A 15,012-nucleotide genomic window follows, 5' to 3' on the forward strand; every position below is an offset into this window, starting at 1 on the left:
TACCTGTCTATGCAGTATTTTGACATGCACTTTTTATTACATTTTTTTGTGAGTATGATGTATGTTCCGGTTTTATTCTTCAATAAATGTTTTAATAGTATTGCTCTCTTGTTTTTGTCCCTACCATATGCACCTTACTTCAAGAGCTTGTTATAAACTGGGCTGGTTACCATTTTTTTGTATAGCTTGCTCACTGGAATTGGCATGGGGACACACTGAACGCCTTGAGCTGCCATTTTGTTTTGATTGGCTTCTAATGAGTCCCTGCACCTTTAGGGAGAAAGAGGCTCCCTTCAGGCATGCCTGCTCCCAGAGGCGTAACTAGAACCTTCAGGGCCCCGATGCAAGAAACCATGAAGGGCCCCCCAGACCCCTGGTTTGGGGCCCTTCCCTTCAAGCCCGGGGCTCTTCCCACTAATCCTGGGGCTCTTTAATCTCATTGCATGGCCTTTTATTATGGTCCCGCATCAGGATCCTTTCACAAGTTCTGCAGTGGGCCCCCTTCCTGCAATCTTGGGGCCTCCCCACAGTGGTGAAATGCCAGGGCCCGGTCGCAAGTGTGACCTTTGAGATCCTAGAAGTTCACCCAATGGTTTGCTACCGGGCCCCCTGGAGCATGGGGCCCGGTAGCGATTGCAATCCCTGCAACCCCTGTAGTTACGCCCCTGCCTGCTCCTATTTTATCCATTGCTATATATGCTCCAATATGGAGACTTTCAAATATAAGAGTTATGGCCACACTTTACAGAGGGGCATGTGGGGGCAGTATGGCTTCCTTGTATATTTGCAGCCATTTTTCTTTCTTTTTTTTTTTTTTAGCAGGCTAGCTGGTAAGTGTGTTGGAAAAACGTTTGTATGTTTGTGCATACCCCAGTGATTCATGTACTCACTTTGCACCCTGAAACTCTTCCTCTCAGAATGACAGTAGATCAGAATTCAGGCTCTGTGAAATGTGTGACACAGCAGTGCCGACTCACAGGACATAGTGAATATGTGTCCCAGAATTCAGGAAAGTAACTGCCGGTTCACATTACCGCGACTTGGTCGCCTGACAAGTCGTGCTCCATTCTGTGCTACAGGAACCGTTCTAATAGGAGCGACTCAATTCCATTATGTGAAGTCCGTGAAAGTCGCGCCGAAGTCGCGGTGCACAGCGACTTCACTAGCCGCCCCCGAAGTCGTGTTGCCATAGTGTGAACCGACTCTAAATGTGTGGGGATCTTCACAAAGTAAATGTACAAACCTCAAGATAATGTTAGGGTAGTAGGAGTAGGCTACGAGTAATTGAAAAGCAATGTACAAATTAATAGAAGATTTTAAAATTTCACCATAGATACCCCTGAAGTCATTGGGGCATCCAAATACCGGTAGGCATACTAACCTAAATTTTTGCAGAACAGGACTTTAAGCAGTAAGCCTTACAAATATGCTGTTGGTCTCTCCTTGGCTCTAGTAGAGATAATCCTGTTGATCACCTCCTTGCTCTAGAAGTGATTATGAAAGTGATCACTTCCTGGCTCCAGCAGTCATTTTTTTTGTAGTCACTTAGGCTTTAGGCTCCGTTCACATGTCAGCGTATGATCGCGGGCAGAACCACCGCAGTTCCGCCCGCGATCCGGAGATTTATTGCAAATCGCGGGACGCCTAGCGTTGCCCATTGATTTGCAATAGCCCCCCAAACGCCGAGCGATGTTGCCGCGATTTACGCCCGCCGAATCGCGGCAACATCGCGCAAACAAAATCGCGGGATGCAATACGATCCAAAGAAGCTCTTGTACTTTTTTGGAGCGTATTGCGTCCCGCGATTTTGTTTGCGCGATGTTGCCGCGATTCGGCGGGCGTAAATCGCGGCAACATCGCTCGGCGTTTGGGGGGCTATTGCAAATCAACGGGCAACGCTAGGCATCCCGCGATTTGCAATAAATCTCCGGATCGTGGGCGGAACCGCGGCGGTTCTGCCCGCGATCATACGCTGACATGTGAACGGAGCCTTAGTAAAAATGAAGACAGTTACTCCCCGGCTCTAATAATGACTGTATTCTGAAGTTGATCATGGTGCTGGTCACTCTTGGATTCTGATACAGATTACAGTAGTCACTCTCAGACCCTGGTGAAGATTATGGTAGTTACTTTCTGGCTGAGATGGTCAGTCTATTGCTAAATAAGGTACATTTTTGTTGTAAACCCATTTCCATACTAGTGACTACTCCTGAACTCTAGTGGTCATTATCTTGGTGCTAACTCTCTTAGCATCCACAGATATTATACATTGCTCACTTGCCCAGCATTCCTTAAAATGTAAATATCTACACCCAGTGTATAATGAGGGTGTAAAACATTTTTAACCAAAAAATGCAGAAATATGTAAATGTTTAAAAACTAGGTGATAAAAATCATTGAATATCCTGATTATTTAGTTGTATTGAATATAGAGGATTTGCCTTTGCATGGCCACTTTTACTACCTTATCAGAGAAGCCAGAAGTCCCATAGGGAAAACTAGTTGATCAGATCTGATCTCCATGCGGCCTCTTTGCCTCCACCAACTTGGGGAAAAGTGATTTTCTAGTAAGTGACTAGTATGTCTGCCCTGCGCTCAGAAGATCAGCCTAAAGCCTTGTATACACTGGCCGAATGTTGGGCGGCATCAGCCAGTTTAATAGAAACCGGCCAACATTCGGCCAGTGCATACTGCAGCAGATCCAACAGAAGCCGGCCAGCTTCTATCGAAGAGGCATGACCAAAAAGGTCTGCCAACAGGCTCCCAATCAGCTCTCTCAGCCACTCGTGCCCAAGGTGTTCTGCCAGGGTGGGCGTCCCCATGTCAGAACACAATAGAACAGCAGGGGAGATTGATGTACTAACATCGGATTGTTAGTACAACAGCTCCAACCTGAGCTGTTAGTTTTTTTGGGCTGAACAAAAAAAAAAAAAAAAAACTAGCAGTGTGTACTAGGCTTTACAGAACCAACCAGGCAGGAAATCCTCCAGAGAAACAGTCAATCAGCCAGCTTATGATGTTGTAAGGTATCTGTAGAGAGTCCAAATCAGCACCTGCCTCTAATATAGGCAGAAGAGGTAAAATCATTTAATGTCTCAGAGACCTTTTATACTTTAACCACTTGCCTACAAGGCACTTTCACCCCCTTCCTGCCCAGGCCAATTTTTAGCTTTCAGCGCTCTCACACTTTGAATGACAATTGCGTGGTCATGCTACACTGCACCCATATGAAATTTTTATCATTTATTTCACACAAATAGAGCTTTCCTTTGGTGGTATTTAATCACCTCTGGGTTTTTTATTTCTTACAAAAAAAAAAAAAGAACAAAGACAGAAAATGTTGATGAGGCGGCACTGATGGGCACTGATAGGGTGCACTGATGGGCACTGATGAGGTGGCACTTATTGGGCACTGATGAGGTGGCACTGATGAGGAGGTACTTATATGCTGCACTGATAGACGGCACTGCTGAGAACTGATAGGCGGCACTGATGAGCACTGATAGGTGGCACTGATGGGGACTGACAGGCGGCACTGACGGGTGGCACTGATGAGCAACACCATCAGTGCCCACAATCAGTGCTCATAGTGCTGCCAGTCAGTGCCTAGATGAGCAGGCACTGATGGGCACTGACTGGCAGTACTATGGGCACTGATTGTGGCCACTGATTGTAGGCACTGATGGCGGGCACTGTGGGCACTGATGGTAGGCATTAATGGCACTTTTTTTACATTTTGTGTAATCAGGGCACTGATGATCAGTGCCCTGATTACTTGTATTTGTGTCCCCTATGAGGAGGAGCCGCTGTTCGGCTCTCCTTGCCTCACACACTGACAGCGTGAGGCGAGGAGAGCCGAATAACAGCACTTCCCCATTTACATGTGACCGGCTGTGATTGGACACAGCCGACCACATGGGTAAAGAGCCATGTCATTGACTCTTTACCGAGATCGGGATTGCACCGTAAGATGAGCACCCATTAGACATCTTTGGTGCAATGGAAGTCAGCACGGTAAGAATTGCTGACTTGACAGAAACTTGACATAACTGTCTGGCGGCTGAAGGGAAAGCTGAGCTGGCTGCGCCATCTGGCAGGGACCACAAATCTGGCTGCACATTTCCCATATACTGTATATTTCAATTTGTATTCAGAAAGGGAAGAAAAAACAAGGCGTCCTTTTGATTTGTATATTTTCATAGAAGTCTACTCCTTTGCATTCAATATTTCTGTGCCCCTAAGCACTTCTAATGAAATACCTATTCATCCATTAAATAAGATCAGCTCATAACTTACCTCATGTCATTCTCCAAAAAAACTGAACCACAGCTTTCTCCTAGAGCTTCACTTATTGGGGACAGACAAAAGGGGGAAGAAAATGCATCCGAATCGGAGTCCAAAGGGCTATCTTTGCTGACTTCATCAGAAGATATGTCCAGAGACCGTTCATCTTCTCCTTGTTCAACAACATCCCCTGTTCCTTCTTCAGAGACATCCGAGGTATTCTGCTCTCCAGGAGTACCAGCAGCATTCTGTCTTGGGTTGTCTCCTGGGTTTTCTTTGGTTAATGTGGACGGTTTTTGAGATGAGGAAGGAGCAGTTTTTGGAAGGTGCCGATTTCTTTTTCGTTGAACTTTTCGGACAGGGGAACTCTCAGGAGTAATGTAACGCAAGGCCTCTTCATCCTGACGCTGAATGCGAGAGTTAGGAACCCAGGCCAAAATCAAGGTGGCACCCAGAGACTCATCTTTCTCCATGTAGACACACAAATATCCTAAGAAAAGTACATTGTATGGAAAATAAATGTTATTTCATTGTTTTTTGAGGTTGTCAATTATACTCATTCCAGCAATGTGTGGATGTCAAGATTAATAGTTAGTACTGTTTGTTAAAAGAAAAGTACATCTTAAAGAGGATAACCAGTTCTGGGAGGACACGGGGGGTATATGATTACCCCTCCCTTTATTAAAAGACTGCTGAAGCCATGATACATCACAGTTTTAAAATTAATCTGTACTTTGCCCATTTAAGGCACTTACCATTCAAAAACAAAGCAATAAGTTTACTTATACGGTAACTCCTCTTTTGAAAAAAAAAGATAGGGTAATAATAAAAATTATATATATATACAGTGGGTACGGAAAGTATTCAGACCCCCTTAAATTTTTCACTCTTTGTTATATTGCAGCCATTTGCTAAAATCATTTAAGTTCATTCTTCTTCCTCATGAATGTACACATAGCACCCCATACTGACAGAAAAACACAGAATTGTTGACATTGTTGCAGATTTATTAAAAAAGAAAAACTGAAATATCACATGGTCCTAAGTATTCAGACCCTTTGCTGTGACACTCATATATTTAACTCAGGTGCTTTCCATTTCTTCTGATCATCCTTGAGATGGTTCTACACCTTCATTTGAGTCCAGCTGTGTTTGATTATACTGATTGGACTTGATTAGGAAAGCCACAAACCTGTCTATATAAGACCTTCCAGATCACAATGCATGTCAGAGCAAATGAGAATCATGAGGTCAAAGGAACTGCCTGAAGAGCTCAGAGAAAGAATTGTGGCAAGGCACAGATCTGGCCAAGGTTACAAAAAGATTTCTGCTGCACTTAAGGTTCCTAAGAGCACAGTGGCCTCCATAATCCTCAAATGGAAGATGTTTGGGACGACCAGAACCCTTCCTAGAGCTGGCCGTCCGGCCAAACTGAGCTATCGGGGGAGAAGAGCCTTGGTGAGAGAGGTAAAGAAGAACCCAAAGATCACTGTGGCTGAGCTCCAGAGATGCAGTCAGGAGATGGGAGAAAGTTGTAGAAAGTCAACCATCACTGCAGCCCTCCACCAGTCGGGGCTTTATGGCAGAGTGGCCCGACGGAAGCCTCTCCTCAGTGTAAGACACACGAAAGCCCGCATGGGGTTTGCAAAAAAACACCCGAAGGACTCCAAGATGGTGATAAATAAGATTCTCTGGTCTGATGAGACCAAAATAGAACTTTTTGGCCTTAATTCTAAGCGGTATGTGTGGAGAAAACCAGGTACTGCTCATCACCTGTCCAATACAGTCCCAACAGTGAAGCATGGTGGTGGCAGCATCATGCTGTGGGGGTTTTTTCAGCTGCAGGGACAGGACGACTGGTTGCAATCGAGGGAAAGATGAATGCGGCCAAGTACAGGGATATCCTGGACAAAAACCTTCTCCAGAGTGCTCTGGACCTCAGACTGGGCCGAAGGTTTACCTTCCAACAAGACAATGACCCTAAGCACACAGCTAAAATAACGAAGGAGTGGCTTCACAACAACTCCGTGACTGTTCTTGAATGGCCCAGCCAGAGCCCTGACTTAAACCCAATTGAGCATCACTGGAGAGACCTAAAAATGGCTGTCCACCAACGTTTACCATCCAACCTGACAGAACTGGAGAGGATCTGCAAGGAGGAATGGCAGAGGATCCCCAAATCCAGGTGTGAAAGACTTGTTGCATCTTTCCCAAAAAGACTCCTGGCTGTATTAGATCAAAAGGGGGCTTCTACTAAATACTGAGCAAAGGGTCTGAATACTTAGGACCATGTGATATTTCAGTTTTTCTTTTTTAATAAATCTGCAACAATGTCAACAATTCTGTGTTTTTCTGTCAGTATGGGGTGCTATGTGTACATTCATGAGGAAGAAGAATGAACCTAAATGATTTTAGCAAATGGCTGCAATATAACAAAGAGTGAAAAATTTAAGGGGGTCTGAATACTTTCCGTACCCACTGTGTATATATATATATATATATATATATATATATATATATATATATATACATACATACACACACACACACACATACACAGTATCTCACAAAAGTGAGTACACCTCACATTTTTGTAAATATTTTATTATACCTTTTTATGTGACAACACTGAAGAAATAACACTTTGCTACAATGTAAAGTAGTGAGTGTACAGCTTGTATAAAAGTGTAAATTTGCTGTCCTCTCAAAATAACTCAACACAGCCATTAATGTCTAAACTGCTGGCAACAAAAGAAAGTACACCACTAAGTGAAAATGTCCAAATTGGGCACAAATTAGCAATTTTCCCTCCCTGGTGTGATGTGACCCATTAGTGTTACAAGGTCTCAGGTGCGTTAAATTTGGTGTAATCGCTCTCACTCTCTCATACTGGTCACTGGAAGTTCAACATTGCACCTCATGTCAAAGAACTCTCTGAGGATCTGAAAAAAGAATTGTTGCCCTACATAAAGATGGCCTAGGCTATAAGAAGATTGCCAAGATCCTGAAACTGAGCTAGAACATGGTGGCCAAGACCATACAGTGGTTTACTAGGAAAGGTTCCACTCAGAACAGGCCTCACCATGTTCGACCAAAGAAGTTGAGTGCACGTGCTCAGCGTCATATCCAGAGGTTGTCTTTGGGAAATATATGTATGAGTGCTGCCAGCATTGCTGCAGAGGATGCAGGGGTGGGGGATCAGTCTGTCAGTGCTCAGACCATACGCCGCACACTGCATCTAATTGGTATGCATAGCTGTCATTCCAGCAGTAAGTCTCTTCTAAAGATGATGCACAAGAAAGCCCGCAAACAGTTTGCTGAAGACAAGCAGACTAAGGACATGGATTACTGGAACCATGTCCTGTGGTCTGATGAGACCAAGATAAACTTATTTGGTTCAGATGGTGTCAAGCGCATGTGATGGCAACCCGGTGAGGAATACAAAGAGAAGTGTGTCTTGCCACATTCAAGCATGGTGGTGGGAGTGTCATGGTCTGGGGCTGCATGAGTGCTGCTGGCACTGGGGAGCTACAGTTCATTGAGGGAGCCATGAATGCCAACATGTACTGTGACATACTGGAGCAGAGCATGATCCCCTCCCTTCAGGGACTGGGCCACAGGGCAGTATTCCAACATGATAATGACCCCAAACACACCACCAAAATGACCACTGCCTTGCTAAAGAAACGTAGGGTAAAGGTGATGGACTGGCCAAGCATGTCTCCAGACCTAAACCCTATTGAGCATCTGTGGGGCATCCTCAAACGGAAGGTGGAGGAGCGCAAGGTCTCCAACATCCACCAGCTACACGATGTCGTCATGGAGGAGTGGAAGAGGACTTCAGTGGCAATCTGTGAAGCTCTGGTGACCTCCATGCCCAAGAGGGTTAAGGCAGTGCTGAAAAATAATGTTGGTCATACAAAATATTGACATTTTGGGCCCAATTTGGACATTTTCACTTAGGGGTGTACTCAATTTTGTTGCCAGCGGTTTAGACATTAATAGCTGTGTGTTGAGCTATTTTGAGGGGACGGTAAATTTACACTGTTATACAAGCTGTACACTCACTACTTTACATTGTAGCAAAGTGTCATTTCTTCAGTGTTGTCACATGAAAAGATAGAATAAAACATTTACAAAAATGTGAGGGGTGTACTCACTTTTGTGAGCCACTGTATATATATATATATATATATATATATATATATATATATATATATATATATATATATCACACTGCTGTTATGGGAGCACCTCTTTGTTGTCCTTTAAACACAATAGAAAAATAAGATAGCATTAAGTGTATGTGTACCTACGCGAACAAATACTACACCGACCTGGATCTTTTTCTTATTCTGTATGTGTACCTACAGCAAACCATTTGCTAAGTAAGTACACATTATTGTCAGCTGCTCCCATTGTTTACCGGAGAACTGGTCAAACATGGGACCCAAGCTTTATAGAAGTTGTGTCAATAAGAATCAATTTGGAAACAACCATGGAATTTTTTGTGCTCTGCTGTCACCTAGAGTTTGCAGGCAGAAATGCATTGCTCATAGACATTGCTGTACTACAAGATAAAAGGACCTACACCAAAGCTAAAAAGGGGACTTTACCATGAGACAACTAAGGTCGGAGTCCTGTCCCCCAAGGAAATTGTGGATCAGTTAAAACAGAACTTAGTGACTTTTAGTGTATCCCATACATATTATTGCCAATGTTCATTTGCTAGGAAAGGATAGATAGCACGTGCATGTTTGTATTGTTTTCCTGTCACTGGAAGTATTTTGTACATGCAACATTCTTGTTTAGTGCAAGCACAATGATTTACTACTAGGTTTAATGTAAAAACTAAAACAGATGGAAAGAAAAAATTAAAATGACTGGATACTCCTGGCTGGGATTTGCATTAACCATTTGCCGACCGCCTAACGTACATTTACAGCGACAGGTCAGCTCTATTGTGTAAAATCATGTACTTGTATGTCATTTTGTGCAATAGCCACTAGATGGCACCATTGCGTCGTGATTGGCTAGCAGGGATATCAATCAATGGGTCCAGCAGACCAGATGTCCTCCGGCATACCGACGATTGTTCCCCAAAGAGGCAGAACAGAAATCTTCCTATGTAAACAAGGCAGATCGTCATTCTGACAGGGAAGAAGATGGAGATCTTGTGTTTCTGCTAAGCAGGAACACCGATCTCTGCCTTTATCAAGTCAGACCACCCCCCCCCTACAGTTAGCAAGCACCAGCTAGGAGCACACTTAAGGCCCCTTTCACACGCCCCCTTTTCCGTCGACTGAGTCGTTTTGCACAGCGGGGGATCGATCCGCCGATCCCCGCTGAGCAGGCAGATGACAGCTCTGTCTCCACTCTGTGTGCAGAGACGGAGCTGTCAGATCCCCGCTGTCCTCTATGGGGGAATCGGATGAGAATGGACCGCCTGTCCGTTCTCATCTGATCTGCCAGACGGATGGAAAATAGGATCGGATCGAATCGGATGTCAGCGGACATGTCTTCGCTGACATCCGCTGCCCCAAAGAGATGCATGAGGCATCCATTCAGATCCGCCTGAAAAACTGAATCTGAACAGTTCACATGTGTGAAACCCTTTGATCGCCCCTGATATTAACTCCTTCCCTGCCAGTGTCATTAGTACAGTTACAGTACATATTCTTAGCACTGATCACTGTAATATCACTGGTTCCCAAAAAAGTGTCAGTTCGGTGTCTGATTTGTCTGCCACAATGTTGCAGTGCCATTAAAAAAAAAAATTGGCCCAATCTGATGAAGAAATTTGATTTTTTACATTTTTTTTTGGGGGGGGGGGGGGATATGTTTTATAGCAGAAAGTAAAAAATTTTATTTTTTTTTCAAAAAATGTTGCGTTTTATTTTTGTTCATAACGCAAAAAATAAAAACCACAGAGGTGATCAGATACCACCAAAAGAAAGCTCTATTTGTGGGAAAAAAGGACATCAATTTTATTTGGGTATAGCGTTGCACAACCATGCAATTGTCAGTTAAAATAACTTACCGTAAAATCCATTTCTCTGACGTTCATTGACGGACACAGCTCCTGTCATTCTTGACCATTGGGTTATACTGCCCCCTACAGGAGTAGGACACTAGGCAGAAAAAACTTCTGGCTACATCCATGGGCAGTCCCAGGGGGTATACTCTCTCTCCCTGCTATGGTCAGTTTTGTTACAAGCAGTTTTAGTAGAATAATATCTCCACAGAGGGGTGGGTGCTGTGTTCGTCAATGAACATCAGACAAATAGATTTCACAGTAAGTCAAAAATCCCATTTTCTCTTTCGTTCATTGACGGACACAGCTCCTGTCATTCTTGACCATTAGGACATCCCCAAAGCAGTGGTAAACATGAGGGGTGGGAAACAGCAAAAAATTCCCAAGGCTAAACATTAGCCAACCAGGCAACAGGGGCTCAACCAAAACAACTGGAGCCCACCGGAAAAAAAACAATACACCCTCAAAGAGGATCAGGTCTGATGTAGATCTACGTCGGCAGACTTTGCGGGGGTATACCGGGATGATGCCTCTAGCTAGAGGCACTATCCCGGTACCATGGTTAACAGCTGACGGTCGGCTTTCCGTCGGTAATGACCGATGCGGTTCAGGAGCCGTTCGATCGTTACCCGGGTCCCCCCCTCCCTCCTGCCGCGACTTTGCTTGGGGCTCCCGTCCCACCGGATGCGCCGGCTGGATGGAGTCCCGATCAAAGCCGGAAACAGCTTTGATCGGGTCTCCGATGACGTAACACGGAGGCGGCGTCCATGACGTCACTTCCGGGTTACTCTGCTGCAAAAAACTGAAGATTTAAAAAACGGCTGTATGCAAAAAACTGAATTTTTGTAAAATCTTACCTGTAAAATTCCTTTCTCTGAGTCCTCCGACAGTCGCCGCCTCTTCATATTCGTCACATATGGGGTATTAGACTTTGCTCCGAAGGAGTAGCTAGGCAACAGAATATGTTAACATTAAAGCTTTTAACATATCCCACCCTCAAGGGGTGGTCCCCTCAGTCAATACCCTCCTACTTCCTGCAACCATATCTCAGTTTTAGTGGAATAGCAGTAGAGTATACAACCAAACCCCAAAAGAGGGGCGGGGGCGGCGACTGTCGGAGGACTCAGAGAAAGGAATTTTACAGGTAAGATTTTACAAAAAATCCGTTTTCTCTTACGTCCTCCGACAGTCGCCGCCTCTTCATATTCGTCACATATGGGGACGTCCCAAAGCAGTGCAAACATGAGGGGTGGGAAACGCATCCGCGCCGAAAAGGCAACGCAGTCTCCACATCAAAGAAAGGAACCTTACCAAAGGAAGGAAACCAGCTGGGCAACAGGAAAAACAAGTGCTCAACAGGAGCAACAACCCAGGAAAAGACAAATAACCAGGGGATAAAAAAACTTATCCCAACAGCCAGTGGACCCCACAAGGGACCCTAGGGCAACGCCGCACTAAGAACCTTGTGGCCAAAGGAAGCATCCGCAGATGCCTGAACATCTACCTTGTAGAATTTGGTGAAAGTGTGCACGGTCGACCAAGTCGCCGCCTTACACACCTGGGCTACAGAAGCCCCATGACGACAGGCCCAAGACGTACTCAGAGATCTAGTAGAGTGCGCCTTCACCGGCACAGGGGGAACCTTCCCCTGCAAAGCATAGGCCTGTTCAATGGTCTGCCTGATCCATTTTGCGATGGTAGAGGCCGACGCCGCCATGCCCTTCCGAGGACCCTCTGGAAGAACAAACAAGGAATCCGTCTTTCGAAAAGACTCAGTCGATTTAAGGTAAACCCTTATCGCCCGAACAACATCCAGAGAATGTAATCTCACCTCCTTTGGATGTTTAGGCTTCGCGCACAGCGAAGGCAAGACAATATCCTCATTAAGATGGAATTCCGAAACTCGTTTCGGAAGAAAAGAAGGATTAGGTCGCAAGACCACCTTATCCAAATGAACAACCAGATACGGAGACTTGCAGGACAAAGCTGCCAGCTCCGACACTCTGCGAGCCGAAGTGATCGCCACCAAAAAGGCGACCTGTTTGGACAACATAGACAACGAGATCTCCCTGATCTGTTCAAAAGGAGCACGTTGCAACACAGACAGAACGAGATTCAAGTCCCAAGGGGGCAAAGGATCCCTCCTAGGAGGAACCAGATGCCGCACACCCTGAACAAAAGTGCCAACCAAGGAGTTGGAAGCCACGGGACGTTGAAACAGAACGGCCAGCGCAGACACCTGACCCTTTATCGTAGCCAGCGCCAAACGCTGATCGACACCCGTTTGAAGGAAGGACAGCACTCGGGAAACCGAGTACGTGCGGGGTGAAAACCCCCTGGACTCACACCAGGCAAAATAGGCCTTCCAAGTACGGTAATAAACCTTCCCCGAGGAAGACTTCCTCGCGTTTATCAAGGTATGAACGACCTCTGGGGAGAGACCCTTCTCCTTCAGGACCTCGGTCTCAACAGCCAGGCCGTCAAAGCCAGCGACTGTAAAGCAGGATGTACGCAATTCCAGAATGTTGATCGGAAGGGAAGACTCCCCCTCCGACTAAGTTCCCTGGGCGGACAGAAAGCCCAGAACACCACCCCAGCCCGACAGGCTGGCATCCGTGGTGATCACCGTCCACGAGATAGGACGAAACGACTTGCCCCCGGACACCATCGGGGACTGGAGCCACCACAGAAGGTCTCTTCTGGTGCGATGACTCAACGAGATTTGAAGATCCAGAGATTGAGGTCGCCTGTCCCACATGGACAGGATCTCCGCTTGGAGACCCCGCGTGTGAAACTGGGCGAAGGGAATCGCCTCGAAGGCCGAGACCATTAATCCCAGACATCTCATGCACGTCCGCAGAGACGAGTGCGGAACGTCCCTGAGGGACCTGACTTCCTCCTGAAGAGTTCTGAGTTTGTCTTCCGGCAGGAAGACCTTCGCCTGCACCGAGTCCAGAATCATTCCCAGGTAGGGAAGACGAACCGACGGACTCAGTGTCGACTTTGGAAAATTTATCGTCCAACCAAACTCCTGCAGAGTTTGCATCGTGACAGACAGGTCCTTCTCCCGACCCTGGCTGGTCGCAGACCGAACCAGAATGTCGTCCAGATACCCCAGGACAGAAATGCCCTGGGCCCTCAATAATGCCAGAACCGGTGAAAGCACCTTGGTGAAGACCCGCGGAGCCGAGGCGAGACCAAAAGGCAACGCCACAAACTGGTAGTGATCCTCCGCAATGGCAAATCGAAGGAACCTCTGGTGACCCTCGAAAATGGGGATGTGAAGATACGCAGCCTTCAAATCGATGGAGGCCATGAATTCCCCTGGAACCAGGGCAGCCACCACCGACCGCAGGGATTCCATGCGGAACTTGCGAACCCGCACAGAGCGGTTCAGAGCCTTCAAGTCCAGAATTGGACGAACCTTGCCCTCCTTTCTGGGCACGGTGAACAGATTGGAATAAAACCCCCGAAATCTGTCCCGATGAGGCACCGGAACTACCCTGAGCCCTCAGGTCCCGCACCGCCAGGTGCAGGTCCCGTAAACGCTCTGGAGACAGTTGAAGATTTGAGGGAAAAAATCTGCTCTCCGGCCGAGAGAGAAACTCGATCTTGTAACCAGATCGAACGATCTCCTGAACCCATCTGTCCCGCACGCGGGCCAACCAGGGCTGAAGAAAACCGAGCAAGCGTCCCCCCACCCCAAAACTGGGTGAGGGCGCCCCTTCAGGCCGCACTGTTATGGGCTGCGGATCCGGATTGACCGGACTTCTGTTTTCCAGACCAGGGCTTCTTCTGAGAGCCTTGACCTTTGAACGGTTTGCCCTTGTAGTGCGACCGAAAGGCACGAAAGGACCCCTGAGGGGGCCGAAAATTAGCATGCTTCTTCCCAGAAGCCCCCTTAGCCTTGGGGAAATGGGGCAAGAGAGTGCTCTTACCTCCGGTGATCCCCTTAATCAACACATCCAAGGACTCCCCAAAAAGGCGAGACCCATCATAAGGCAGATTGGCTAAGGTCTTACGTGAAGACTGGTCCACCGACCAACATTTCAACCAAACCAGGCGGCGAGACAACACCGCCACGCTGTGCACACGTGCAGCCAACGGGACTAGGTCCAAGTCCGCATCACACAGATACATGACACCCTGGTGGATTTGATCCACCATATCCAGGGTCGCCGGCGAGGCCGAATCGGCCACTAGGACGCGCCTAAGCATCTGCGTCCAACTTGCGACCGCCTGGGCCGCCATGAGAGAGGCAAACAGAGCCTTAAGCATAGAACCCGTAACAGAATAAGTATGACGGGCAAGAGACTCCAATCTCCTATCCGTGGCATCACGGAACACAGGGGAATCCTCTGCAGGAATCGCAGTGGATTTGTTTAAAACCGCAATTGCGTGATCCACTGGGGGTGGCACACACCACCTTTCATCAGTGGAAGGCGAGAAAGGATAACGCAGCTTGAACCTACTTGGTACAGCAAAAGGTTTGCGCAGATTGCGCCATTGTTCCTTAAAAGCGCGCTGAAAATCATCATTGCAGGGAAAAACCTGCGGCGTCCTGCGTTTTCTCTGCGTCCCATAAGCCGCCAAGGCAGCGGGGGGACACACTTCATCCTGCAAACGCAGCGTTTGTTTTATGGAGGCAATCAATTCATCCATGATTGCAAGCTCTTCAGGCGAGCCAGGGGGAG

At 46.8% G+C, this 15,012-nt stretch overlaps 1 protein-coding gene across 3 annotated transcripts in view; it reads right to left on the minus strand.

Annotated features, from left to right (window-relative positions):
- The window catches only part of TBC1D16 (TBC1 domain family member 16), a 267,299-nt gene that overhangs the window by 197,730 nt on the left and 54,557 nt on the right, over positions 1-15,012 (minus strand). For 2 of the 3 annotated variants that reach the window (XM_082271734.1, XM_082271733.1), the window contains exon 3: positions 4,297-4,774. In XM_082271734.1, the coding sequence (XP_082127860.1) occupies positions 4,297-4,774 (478 nt within the window). Of the gene's footprint in view, positions 1-4,296; positions 4,775-15,012 lie in introns of those variants that run through there. The other variant, XM_082271735.1, reaches the window with a different exon arrangement.

This window comes from Pelophylax lessonae (genome assembly GCF_965119305.1).
Source record: "Pelophylax lessonae genome assembly, chromosome: 11".
Classification (NCBI taxonomy): Eukaryota; Metazoa; Chordata; class Amphibia; order Anura; family Ranidae; genus Pelophylax; species Pelophylax lessonae.